The 13,691-nt window shown below is 46.4% G+C and overlaps 2 protein-coding genes across 6 annotated transcripts in view; one reads left to right on the forward strand and one right to left on the reverse strand.

Annotated features, from left to right (window-relative positions):
* The window catches only part of LOC143297255 (focadhesin-like), a 724,856-nt gene that overhangs the window by 61,224 nt on the left and 649,941 nt on the right, over positions 1-13,691 (forward strand). The window lies entirely within an intron of this gene.
* The window catches only part of LOC143297015 (FMRFamide receptor-like), a 142,260-nt gene that overhangs the window by 24,788 nt on the left and 103,781 nt on the right, over positions 1-13,691 (reverse strand). For 2 of the 4 annotated variants that reach the window (XM_076609146.1, XM_076609147.1), the window contains exon 4: positions 7,809-11,240. In XM_076609146.1, the coding sequence (XP_076465261.1) occupies positions 7,809-8,414 (606 nt within the window). In that variant the 5' untranslated portion in view covers positions 8,415-11,240. Of the gene's footprint in view, positions 1-7,808; positions 11,241-12,443; positions 12,769-13,691 lie in introns of those variants that run through there. The other 2 variants (XM_076609148.1, XM_076609145.1) reach the window with 2 other exon arrangements.

Genomic DNA, 13,691 nt, shown 5'->3' on the forward strand with positions numbered 1-13,691 from the left:
TGGAAAGAAGTAGCGTGGAAGGGCAATGACACGTCAATGGACCATGATCATTCCGTGCATTAAAGGACCACGGCGTGAGAAAATGCCAGACCGCACACAGAAGGACGGAAAATATGTGTGAAAGGACCACAGCGCATGATGATGGGGGATGGGGGGTTGGGGGGGGGGGGTGTTAAGGGCAAGACCGGGATTTTTCTTCTTCTTCTGCGTTCGTGGGCCGCAACTCCCACGTTCACTCGTATGTACACGAGTGGGCTTTTACGTGTATGACCGTTTTTACCCCGCCATGTAGGCAGCCATACTCCGTTTTCGGGGGGGGGGGGGGGGGGGGTGCATGCTGGGTATGTTCTTCTTTTCATAACCCACCGGACGCTGACATGGATTACAGGATCTTTAACATGCGTATTTGATGTTATGCTTGCGTATGCACACAAAGGGGGCAGGTCTGCACACATGTTGACCTTGGAGATCGTAAAAATCTCCACCCTTTATCCACCAGGCGCCGTTACCGAGATTCGAACCCGGGACCCTCAGATTGAAAGTCCAGTGCTTTAACCGCTCGGCTGTTGCGCCCATCAGGCTGGTATTCGAATCCAGAACCTCACGGACACTGTGTTGGTATTGTATTTCTATAATGCAGTCACAAGACCAGCACAGTACCAGGAAACGTAATGTTTGAGGCGCACTGGGAGTGTGTGCGTGTGACTATGATTGCCCATATCAGTAGGGCACAACCTCCAGGAACACGATAGTTGAGCTCTGCAGTCCAATTTCCCACAGTTACCTTGTAAAGACGCTCACCGTGTCGACAGTGCCTGACGATGAATAACGCTGGGTCTGTTGTGGTGGATATTTGCGCGTTGATTAGTGCGCATGTCCTCCCCCCCCCGTCCCCCGCCCCACGCCTCCTCCACCCTCCGCACCCCTGGAACGCCAGACGGACCTCCCATCCGGGCTGACACCCAGGACTCATCTTCTCGAACAGCGACTGAACCAGGACCCCAACCCTGATCACCTTAACCTGAAGGGCGTCAGACAGTTGGTCGTGATAGTCAATTCTACCACTCCACTACAGCGCATGTCGGCAAGTTTCCAAAAAGTATCGCAACGTTTTTACTTGGAGAGATCGTTTCACCAGGAACTTCACGTTTTTCTTCGATTTCTTCCTCTTCTTCGTACTCTTTTTATTCTCAGTTCACACGCGTGGTTCATCTGTTAAGAAAATAGGATGTTGCAACGTCTTCGGATTGCACTCCCAGGAGAGGAAAAGAAACGAAATCGATACGAATCGCTATCACGAAACAAAACGTTGTTTATTAAATAATGGCTTTCGTTTTTTATTTATTTATTGAACTTACACTGCATATGTGACATGTTTTCAAAGCTCTGTTTTATTGTCTCTCTGAATGCCTGTTTGTATATTTCCGTTTTTCAATGCATGTCTGACTTACTGCATCAAATCAGATCCTTTTTTTTTGTATTGATTGACACTGTCTTGGGAAAATGAATTTGTTGTTACAAGGCGCAGTGTTGTATTTGTTTAGTTTTTTTTTAATGGAATTATCGACGACTTGGGCAATCACGTTTCGTTCTATCTTTTTCCCTTTCGTTCTGTATCTGTCTGTCTGTCTGTACCTCTGCCTGTTCTCTCTCTTTCTATCTCTGTCTGTCTCTCTGTCTCATTCTTTTAGGACTTGCAAGTAAGTTTGTTCTTTCTTTTTACCCAATATAACAAAATCAACTTTGAGTATATCAAAGCTGTACTGCTTTGCTTTAGTTTTTGTCATCTTTTGTCAGACATTGGTGAAAAAGACGAAATAATGTCATATCTTTTGTCAGATTTTTGTGGAAAGGACGAAATAATGTCATATCTTTTGTCGGACATTGGTGAAAAGGACGAAATAATGTGACATCTTTTGTCATGCATAGGTGACAAGGACAAAATAATGTCATAACTTTTGTCATAGATTGGTGGAAAGGACGAATTAATGTCATATCTTTTGTCGGACATTGGTGAAAAGGACGAAATAATGTGATATGTTTTGTCAGATTTTGGTGGAAAGGACGAAATAATGTCATATCTTTTGTCGGACATTGGTTGAAAGGACGAATTAATGTAATATCTCTTGTCGGACATTGGTGAAAAGGACGAATTAATGTAATATCTCTTGTCGGACATTGGTGGAAAGGACGAAATAATGTCATATTTCTTGTCGGACATTAGTAAATAGGACGAAATAATGTAGTACCTTTTGTCGGATATGGGTGAAAAGGACCAAACAATGTCATATCTTTTGTCGGACATCGGTGAAAAGGACCATACAATGTCATATCCTTTGGCAGACACTGGTGAAAGGAGGAAATAATGTAGTATCTTTCGTCACACTCCTGTGGAAAAAGGGCGAAGCAATAAAAAAAAAAAAGACCAAAAAACAACAAAAACCCCCAAAACAAACAACAACAAAAACAAACAAAAAATATGTTTTGCATCAATTGAAAAGCATCGCTGCAACCCAGCAGATGAGCCAGAAAAAGAGAGAGAGAGGGGTGGGGGAGCGGGGGGGGGGAGTGAGAGTTGGGAAGGGGTGGGGTTTGCAATTTACGGATAATAGAAGCCAATGGCATGTGATGGAAAGAGCGAGTAGGGATGCGTGGAAAGAGAGAGATAACTAAGGAGAAAAAGAAGGGGGTGGAGGGTGGAGGGGGGGGGGAGTGAAGGGCTAGAAAGAGGTGTGTGTGTTTGTGTGATATGTGCACACGGAATACACGCGCGTATGCTCTGCTTGTGTGTGTGTGTGTGTGTGTGTGTGTGTGTGTGTGTGTGTGTGTGTGTGTGTGTGTGAGAGAGAGAGAGAGAGAGAGAGAGAGAGAGAGAGATTGAAGAAGACGATCACTCAATTTGAAATTCATCAAAGCCAATTTCCCACTTAAAGAAAGGGGAGAGAGAGAGATCAAGAGAGAGACATACATACAGACAGACAGACAGACAGATAGACACACAGACGAAGGCAAACCGACAGACACACAGAGGCAGGTTGTTGCAAGCCTGTAGGGGTTGAGGTCTTTAAAAAAAAAAAAAAAAAAATTACCTCCGTTGTTGGAAACTAAATCTTTGACGTTCCAATCAGATTCTTCGCCTTCTGTCCCCTCCCTTCCCCCTCTCCTGCACCCACCCACTCCCCACGCCCACGTCTCTCCCTCCACGCACACCCTCCTCTCCCCTCGCCAGTGTAAACAAGTGTCTGACATCATGTGCAACAGAACGCGACCCCTGGGATCCAATCTGCTCCGTGCACGTGTACACAAAAGTGGGAAGAGTGTATAAAGGTGTGGGCAAGGGATGTGCCGACCAGTGGATCGTCAGATCGTCTTCTTAAGGGAAAATGCTGACGTTCTCGTGGGGTGATGTTTTGTCATTCGTTGGGCGCGGTGCCCGTGATCCGTTGTGATCTCTTCACATCGCGGGGTGACAGCCTGTGTAATTAAGAAGCGAATGAGGGATTGGGGGGGTGGGGGTGGTAGAGAGAGAGAGAGGGGGGGGGGACGAGAGAGATTGGCTATTGACAGCGCGGGCAGGTCGCCTTTCTTGTCCACGCTTCACGGTTTTCAACAAAACCATTACTTTCAGTTAGAAGCCTGCCACTACTCTCTTTCCTCCCCCCGCCCACACAAATTCCCTCGTTCCCCACCCACCTCCCCTACCCCGAAACAAGTGTTTGACAGCATGGGCCATGAAGCATAGACCCCCACGAACCCAGCCTGTTCCCACGTCGGCGAGAGGACAGGGGTGCAGGGGCAGACTGTATCGCCAAACAAACTAACTGTAGAACTAATAATATGTTTAGCGACCTGTAGTTGTTTTTTTCTTCATCTAATCCGCTGAAAGCGGCACCCGTGATCCCATCACTGTGCATGTGACGGCGTGTGTTGTAAACGAGCGCATTTCCCAACATCCCCTTTGTTTCCCTACCCCCTTCCCCCAAGCTCCTCCCGTACCAGCCTGTCTGTCTGTCTGTCTGTGTGTCTGTCACACACACACACACACACACACACACACAATCGGTCACTCCTTTTTTGTGCTGGGTTGGAAAATGATTGCGAAAAGGGAGGGTGAGAAGTTTGAAGAGAAGTTCGAAAATGACGCTTTCCCCCCTAAGCCTGAACGCTCTCTCTCCATTGAACCGAAAGCCGACGTAGCGGACTAAAGTCATGCATGCCAGTCAGCTGAACACCACCACCACCACCCCACCCCACCCCCGCCTTCCCATACCCGCCTTCAGCGACCGCTCCCTACATGTCTCCTTCCCTCCATACGAAACTTTTGGACTGTGTCGATATTGCTTCAGAGTTAAGACTGAACAGTGTGCAGGGGATAGGTCAGGTCAGGTCGTCAGTCTGTCGATCCAAATATTCGCCAGAGTTTTTTGTTCCGTTTGTTTCCCCTCTCTTACAAAGATGGAGAAAAACAACAACAACAACAAAGTTTAAAACTGGGTTGAAAATGTGTGGGACGTTTTCCATGAGTCATTTTTGATTATTGTTTAGCATGGGAGATAATTTGGGTTTCCACCAGCACCCCACAGTGTGTGTGTGTGTGTGTGTGTGTGTGTGCGACATCCCGATCTCTCCTTCCCAGTCCCCTTCGTAGTCACGGGTATTCTTGAATTCTCGGCCTTTAGTAGTTTTGTCGTGCTTGAGGGAGTGTGGAAGGCAGAAATCCACAATGGTAAACTGACGTGAACAAATACAGAAACTGTGTCTCACCATAGGTATTAGGATAACGTCTTTATTCAGTACACGATTATTGGTACATTTAGGAGCCATAAACTGTTCTAATGTTAATAAACCTGTTATTTGGTGTCATATACTGTACCATGTCAAACTGATGCAAACTAGGCCTATGGTTTGCTCTGTTTGGCCAAATTTCGCGCGGCTAACAGTGCTGTTAATGTGTTCAGTTTATAAAGTATTTTAATGTTCTTTGTCATTTTTAGAAGAACACACACACACACACACACACACACACACACACACACACACACACACACACACACACTTACTTTAGAAATTGTAAGACGGTTTCAGTACGTTTTTTTTGTAAGCACATACTCAAGAGATAATTCTTTACAATCAAAAACATATGTAGTGCTTTTTTTCTTTTTCTTTTTACACTGGCCATGATGAAACATTCACTGCCTTGTTTTTGGCAAATGAATGACTACTATTCGTTGCAACGTCGACTGGTGCTCTAATACTGTGCAGACAGCGTGTGCCTTTGAAAGAAAGGAAGCTCACCTGATGTGATGAACAAAATATCTCTTATCACCACTGATGGGATCATTATGGGAATCATTTCAACCAGAAATCAACGTCCCCCTCCATCTTTCGTCTTTGGAAACTCTCTCTCTCTCTCTCTCTCTCTATATATATATATATATATATATATATTATGATTAACACCTCTAGGTATAAATATAGATCAAAAGACTTTGGGGGTTGTTGATACCTTGATGTGGTATGTATATTTTTAATGGCTGGAGGATTTTTTTTTTATGTGTTCTTCTTTTTAAGACACCCCCCCACTACCTCCATCCATAAGAATGGTGCTAAGACGGTCTGGTAGACATGTTTTGAAATTTAGTGCCTTCGGCTGTGCGTGAATGTTAGCGACATTATATATATATATATATATATATATATATATATATATATATATATATATATATATATATATGCGGCACATCAGTTCCATCCGGAAATATCTGTCCATTAACGCAACATCTAGACTTGTCGTTTCTCTCATTCTCTTTCGCCTTGACTACTGTAACTCTCTATTGGTTTGCCTGCTTCATCCATTCAGTCCCTCCAGCGTATACAAAACTCTTCTGCTCGACTCGTTCTCAGAAAGAAAAGATTTGAGCACATCGCTCCTCTTTTGCAACATCCCTACTGGCTCCCTGTCTCACAGAGAATACAGTACAAGATCAGCACTCTATGTTATAAATGTATTCACAAATCTTCCCCTTCCTAGCTCTGTGGCTGCCTTCGCCTCTACACTCCATCTCGCTCACTACGATCGGCTTCGGATCCAATCTGTTTACGCATTCCCAGATTCAAGCACTCGACTGTTGGCCGCCGTTCTTTCTCTGTCTCTGGACTTTGCATTTGGAATGAACTTCCTCTTTCGCTTCGTCAAGTCTCCACACTCAGCTCTTTCAAGTCTGACCTTAAAACCCACCTCTTCCCAAAATAGCCTCCCGTCCCTGCCTCTTCCTTGTTTTAGAGTTATGCGAGCGTGTTAATGACTGGTGCCAAAGCGCTTTGATTTGTCTCCGCACAAGATTCAGCGCTATACAAATACCATTATTATTATTTTTTTAATAACAATAATAATAATAATGATAATATTATTATAATACATGTTGCTGTTTTTACATTCACACGCGAATACATCTGAGCATGTTGGAAGTCCGTGTAGAATGTAGAACTTGTTTGCTTTCGTTCCTATCAACAGACTTCATTCTGGCGAACGTGAAGGCACAATGACAACAGATACTGTTATGTCAGCCCGTTCACCTCCTCGCAGGATGGTAATGGAAGGTTTGATTTCGCATAACGAGACTTGATTTTGGCGAACACAACAAAGGGAACAAGCAAAAGATACGCTTTTTTTTTTTATCACATTCTGTTTGGGTGCGGCTGGCTGACTGTTTTGCAAACACACACACACACACACACACACACACACACACACACACACGATAAATTTATCCAAACAGACAAGCACACACATATACACACATACACACAGACACAAACACACACACACACACCCACACACACACTCACACGCGCGCATCTACACAAGATAGTGTGAGAGTGGAGACGTTGATCATCACTTCTTCAAAAGCATACATCAGTGGCACGAGAGAAAATGATATATCTATCATTTGCTCGTATCACTGAGTGGAAACTGAAACGATCCTCCTCGTTTCCGTCGTCATCTATGTCCAGATTTCTCGATGACTTCTTCTTCTTCTTCTTTTTCTCTTCCTTTGTATCACCGAATATCCTTTTGTCTGTCGTTTGCAGATTGCCATGCGAAGCGAACATCAATTTGCAACCTACCGTTTTGGCTGGAAATGATAGTGGGAAGGATAATTGGTTTGTTTTTGCGTGTAGAACGCGGGGGGCTGTTCCCTTTGATTGTGGGCAGAGGGATGGAATGGACGGGTAGGCGGGTGGATGGGTGGGTACGTGATTGAGTCTGGGTTGGGTAGGACGAGATACGTTTGGCGAAGCGCTGAATCATAATTGAGATAGATGGTCAGAGAGCGTATTAATCATGTGGGGGGGAATTTTCACTCCCATGAAAAATGTGTGGTGTGAAATGTGTCGTGATTCCGCATGCACTACAGCATGCACCCGCTTCGACGTGCGCGCGCGCGCACACACACACACGCGCGCGAAACACACATGAAACACACATGATTACACGCGAGCAGAAGAGGGAGGGACGGAGGAAGACAGGGAGGGACTGGGAGAGAGAGAGAGAGAGAGAGAGGGGGGGGGGGATTGGGGTTTGGGGGGATGGGGGGAGGGACGACAACAACAACTACAAACCCTAAAGTAAACGACTTGAAAACAAGAGGACAGCAGAACAATGTTCGGGACAACAATCAGAAATTCCCACACGACACAACACACAACACAACACACACACACACACACACACACTACACACAAGAACACGAAAACCCAGCAACAACACTCAGTCCACGGAGGCCTACGCCTAATTCAATGCTCACGTGCAACAACCGGTACTCGAACCAGCGCGGGATGTTGTAGAGCACGGCGACGACGGAGATGACGACGATGACGATGCGGGCGCGCGGGATGGTGCACATGGAGGCGGCCTGCAAGGGATGACAGACGGCGATGTAGCGCTCCACCGTGAAGGACACGGTCAGCCACACCGTCACCGTCTGCGCCACCAGAGCCACCGGGTACAGGTACACGATCACGTAGGGCAGGGCGTTGCGGGAGAAGCCCGAGGAGAGCTCCCCCAGCGACATGAGCAGCTGCGACATGAGGAGCACCACCGAGTCCCAGATGGCCAGCGCCGTGAGGAAGCAGTTGGTGGAGGTGTTCATGGTGCGGCGCGTGAGGACCATGACCGCCAGGGAGTTGCCCACCAGCCCCAGCCCCGTCACCGCCGCCATCATCACCCCGTACACGTAGTAGTCCAGCTGCCGGCTCCACGTCTGCGGCGGCGGCGGGAGGCTGTCGTTGCAAGGGAGAGGTGGTTGCTGCCCCCCTCCGGGGACTGTCGGGGGCTGGAGGGTGGTGGTGAGGGGCAGAGTCCAGTTGAGGGTGGTGGTGGGGTACAGCATCCCGTTGTTGGAGAGGTCCATGGCTTAGGAGAGGTTTTTGGGGTGTTACGGCGGGTTCTTTTTCTTTTTTTCGTCACCGAGACTTTTCTTGTCAAAGGGGGACACGGTTATGCTTTTCAACAGATTCGCTCGCTTGAAGGATGACTAAAAAAATCTTTTGTCTTTATCCCGAGTTCCTTTGACTGGAGAAAACAATATGATTCGCAGCAATAGGGGTCTCCTGAAGTCAGCTGGTCAAAAACACACACACACACACATGCAAAAACCGTGGATTCAGAGTATATTTCGAGAACCGCTAAGAGAGCTTGGTGTATATATCTTCTTCGTGGCAAAATGTTAAGACCCAGCTTCGCCCAATATTGGAATGTTTCATCCCACAGTCGTCTGAGTCATATCATTGTCAGCGTCAAAAAGAAAAGCCATTAACACAGCGGGATTTGTCTGTACCAGGTAGCAGTGATTGCAAACTAAACATTTGCTCGATTAGAATTTCTGCAGACTAAACTCATTGGCAAACACAGTTCACCAGTAAGAAGCAGCCAGACTGTATTGATCAGAGACTGGAGAAACATGAACCGTATATGTTTCTATACACTTCTGTTCTAATTTCGTCTTTAGTTTTTGTTAAAACAACAACAACAAAACATCAGTGCGAATGCACTGAAGTCTGTTTAGATGTGCTATGTAAACAGATAAGCCTGCCTGCCTACTCGTCCGTCGGTCCGACTGGAAACTCCATTAAACACAGCTTGACGATGTATGGCGTAACAAACATTGCTGTTTGCCGATGGAACGGCTCTGATGTATCAGAACACCGTTCTTCGTTCTTTTCCTTCGGTGATATAAAGATCGACTAGAAGGAACTATGTAAATCTCCAGTACACAAACCTACATGCGCGAATTTACAAGAAAAAAAAAATTACTGTTTATTGACAGTTGACACTCTCACACTATTTCGTCATCAAACACAAATAACTTGGGCTTTTCTGTAAAAAACAACAACAACCCAAATAACAACAGAAGCGATGTTTGAATAAGAGCAACCATGTGTTTAATCCAAACGTTGTGCTCACGTGGCAGAGACGAGCATTCAGTTGTTTTGTTCACAGCTCTTTGACTTCACATGGAAGAGAACGAAGGTCGCAACTTCTCGGTTGACCGCGCCGTCACATGTGCTGTCGCAATGCTGCCCACAGACTGACCACCTGATGTATCGGACTGGACGATGACTGGACACGATTGCACATCTCACTCTCGCACGAAATCACCACGCTTGTCCCCCCCTTGCTGATACAGTAACTGCTTGCCGCCTGTCGATAGTGGTCGGCAGCAGGCCGAAGCGGACAGCTTCCAGACCGCTTAATTATATCGTTCGCAGAGAGCGTGGTGTGCCACGTCATCGGTTTTCTGCCTCCCTGCCTGCCTGCCTGTCGATACCTATCTGCCCATTATCTGCGATGGTGTCAAGCGCGACGTTCGCGGTTAACGGTTTCCACACCTGCCCGGCACGATACAACAGTACTTCAAACGGGCTTATCGTGCATGTTTTTCCATCTGGAATTCCGGAATGGGTTTGTTAGTTTTTTGGTTGGACTGGCGCGGCAAGTGGATTCTTTCCAATCTGCTGAAACCATCAGTGGCCGTCGTTTATTATTTTATCTTTTTATCTTTGTACTACTTTATCTGGTTGAAATAAAATCTTTTATAGTTAAATCTAGCATGCAGATTTTCACAGAGAAGTTCTGTCACCATTCTAGAAAGTCTGCCAATTACAGTACACTTTACTAATATCGGAAACCTCCACAACTGCACACACACACACAAACAATGGAAACCCCACGCCAATAACAGCCACAACAGCCGCCTATTCACAACTCACGCCCACAACATAGGAAAGTTCAACATTGCCAGTCATTTTCACGTCTGTAGCGAGTAAGTAGGTTTTTGCTTCCGCGACTCGGCTGATACACTGGATCATATATGGATACAGTGTTGCAACAGAATGATCACAGTATCTAGTCTTTTTTAGGGGGATGGAGACACGGAACTGTCGAAGTCTTTGAGTACTTGTTTTAGGCGGAAGAAGACACAGAACTGTCGGTCGAAGCCTTTGAGATACTTTTTTTCCTCATCGATTGCGGTGGATACACAAGGGGGTCAGGCTATCTTTCATGATTACCATCACGTCAATAAAGATGTCAAACATGGCCATACACTCCGCAAACGGAATTAGCGTTCCTCCGCTCAGAAAACGATGAAAACGAGCTCCTCCTTCCTCCTCCCTGGCACTTTTACGACGTCGTAAGAGGACGGAAGCTGGAGAGAGAAGACATCCAGGAAGGAAGTGCGCAACAACGTGTGTGTACCCGTGGGAGAAATGTCCATGTACCGGTCCGTTAGCGTCGGTTTAACCAGTCCTGGCTACCCGCCTTCGTGTGGTTAACAGTCACCCTGAGGATCGTAAAAACCACGCGCCAGCGAACGAGCATTGACTACCAGAGTCACTCCTTTGACTGGGGTGAAAAGAGGGCCGAGTCTTTTGGCGACAAGCAGTGAGTGAATGGGAGTGGGAGTTCTGGTAGAAGCGGAGGGGGGAGGGGGGAGAAGGGAGTGCGGAGGTGGGGGTGGGGGGCGGGTAGGGTGCAGTACACTGGAACGGGTTGACGGAAGGGAAACCACCGCACAGATCTTCAGAGATTTCAGCGGCTGTGAGGGGCGACGACTTGTGCCTTCTGAAGGTAGGTGCGAGGTGGGGGGGAGAAAGAAGACCAGTCACGCCCTTCGGTCCGTGGAAAGAGGGAGAAGACTTGGATGAAAGGAGAGCTCCCTCGTCTCTTGTCAGCCAAGCTGTTGACAGTACACAATTAACAATATCATCGGCCAGTCAACCAACCAACCAACCAACCAACCAACCCGCCAGGCACACAGCCGAAGCGGTAACTGATAAGCATATTGTATGACTGCCCATGTTGGTTGAGGGGGGAAAAAAAATCACTGCCGTTGCCTTGACTCCTGACGAACGGCTGCGGGTCGAAACTAGCGTCTAATCCAGTTCTAAAAAGAGTTCTGTTATGTGAGGAGATTTCTTACCTGGCATTAAGAGCAAAGGGTAATAAAAAGAAAAGTTTGTTTATTTCCAGTCATCCGGATCAAGGATTTAGCGGGTCTTCTTCGTTTCATTCAGCGAGCCTTTGGAAATTAAAAATGTTCTTTGCCAAATGATGTGTAAGATGTCGAGGACATTTCCCCCCCTGTACCCAGTTACAGACACGCTTGCACGCACACACGCACGCACGCACGCACGCACGCACGCACACGCACACACAGAGACGCGTTCACACACGTTTATCCACCGCCCCCAGATGTCTCATCCTCTCCCTTATCAACTGATATAAAGTTTTTATTTAGTTTGTCAATAGAACATTATTATCATTGGGACTGTGTGTGTGTGTGTGTGTGTGTGTGTGTGTGTGTTCTGAAACAAAGACACTGAAAAAAAAATCCATCCTTCCTGTGTCCCACCGTCTTTGTCGATCGCGTGCCAAGTGGTGTTTAAGATGGCAATGACTTTTTTTTTTCTAACAAGGTTTGTTTTCAACCGTTTCCCAGTGTCACACACACGCACACACACACACGCAACCCCTCCATATATATATATATATAATTATATATATATATATATATATATATATATATGTGTGTGTGTGTGTGTGTGTGTGTGTAACCGAATGAGAGAGAGGTTCATGAATAATATCATAATCCGCATTTAGTTACACAATGAAAAGAAATCCTGATCTCTAATGTTGTGTGTGTGTGTGTGTGTGTGTGTGTGTGTGTGTGTGTGTGTGTGACCGAATGAGAGATAGGTTTATAAATGATATCATAATGCGCATTTCGTTACATAATGAAAAGAAATCCTCATCTCTAATGTTGACAAGAAATATAAGACAAACAGGATGAAATATTTAAAACATAGACTAAAGTAAACAGAAAAAAAACAACTGGAAGAAAACCCGAAAACCACATACAATAAAACAACAAAAGACTGACCTCGTCTCTTCAGCTCCCTAACTACCCCCCTTGTCCCAAGTGACAGAGATTGATCATGACAGTCGCACCTAGGACCCGAAGCAAAATCTCCGCCGCTGTTGACGTAGTCCACGAGACCCGTCACACACGTTTCTGTTGAAGCTGAACACCCTCCTATCCCGGAAACAACACAGCTGCAGCTCGTGAGGAGAAAGGTTGCCCTGGTCGTTCCCTTCCGCCCTCCGGCAGTCATAGGAACAGTCTTCTGAGCTGTGACGATGAGTTTGGAATGAGGAGTAGAACTGTTGGTGTGGTGGTAAAGTGTCGGTGTGTGTGTGTGTGTGTGAACAGGGGGCGATGCGCTTGTGAGTCGGTGTCGCATGTGTTAATGATAGAAGGAGTTTTTTGGGGGGTGGGTGTGGGGGTGGGGTGGGGGATTGGGGTTGGAGGGTGGTTGGCTGAAGGGTGCAGGGACAAGACAATACAAGAAGTATTTGTAAGATTTTTTTTTTAACCCTAAAGGGAGTACATGAAAAACTCGGTGTCCTTGGTGTCACCTCCCGCCAAGATTTCTCGACATGGTGGGAAAGGGGGAGGGGGGCGGAGTAGAAGGGACTGAAGAGTGATAGGAGCGGAGGAGGAGAAGGGGGCTCGGGGGGAAAGGAGACTGGAAGGGCAACGCGGTTGTGTTGCTGGCTCTTGTCACAACTTTAAAAAAAAAAAATCGTGTGGAAGTGGGGGTGAGGGGAGGGGGGGGAAAAGAGAAAAGTTATCCGTCCTTCCTCGCTGGTATCTGTCGTCGTCCCTTATATCTCAACGGGAAGCAGATCCGCATGGATGGTCACGCAGAAGACACACGTGGACACGCGTGTGTGACTGCTAGGGATGAAAGAGGGAAATGTAAGGAGGGACGGGTTAAATCACTTTTTATCGTTGTAAAAAAATTTAAAAAAAAAGTAGAAGAAGAAAGATTATAGTTAATGTTTTTTTTAAGGTAAACAGTTTTGAGTCATAATCCAGAACCCCGAACTTACGAATAACCTCACCGTACAAAGCTATGATTGGTGTTTATGTTGTTGGGTCATGGAAAAAAACAAAAAACAAACAACTTTCGGCTCTGGTTTTGACCTGATCTCGTCTGATTTTCGGCCAACAGCTGCGTACGGTGGACTTTTTGCTGTGAGACTTGTTCTGTGGGACTTGTTCTGCCATCCAGTCACCCAGGTCGCTAGGATGATCGTCGTGTTTGATGGGTTGCTGGGTTGATTG

This window comes from Babylonia areolata, chromosome 22 (assembly GCF_041734735.1).
Source record: "Babylonia areolata isolate BAREFJ2019XMU chromosome 22, ASM4173473v1, whole genome shotgun sequence".
In the NCBI taxonomy this organism is placed as follows: domain Eukaryota; kingdom Metazoa; phylum Mollusca; class Gastropoda; order Neogastropoda; family Buccinidae; genus Babylonia; species Babylonia areolata.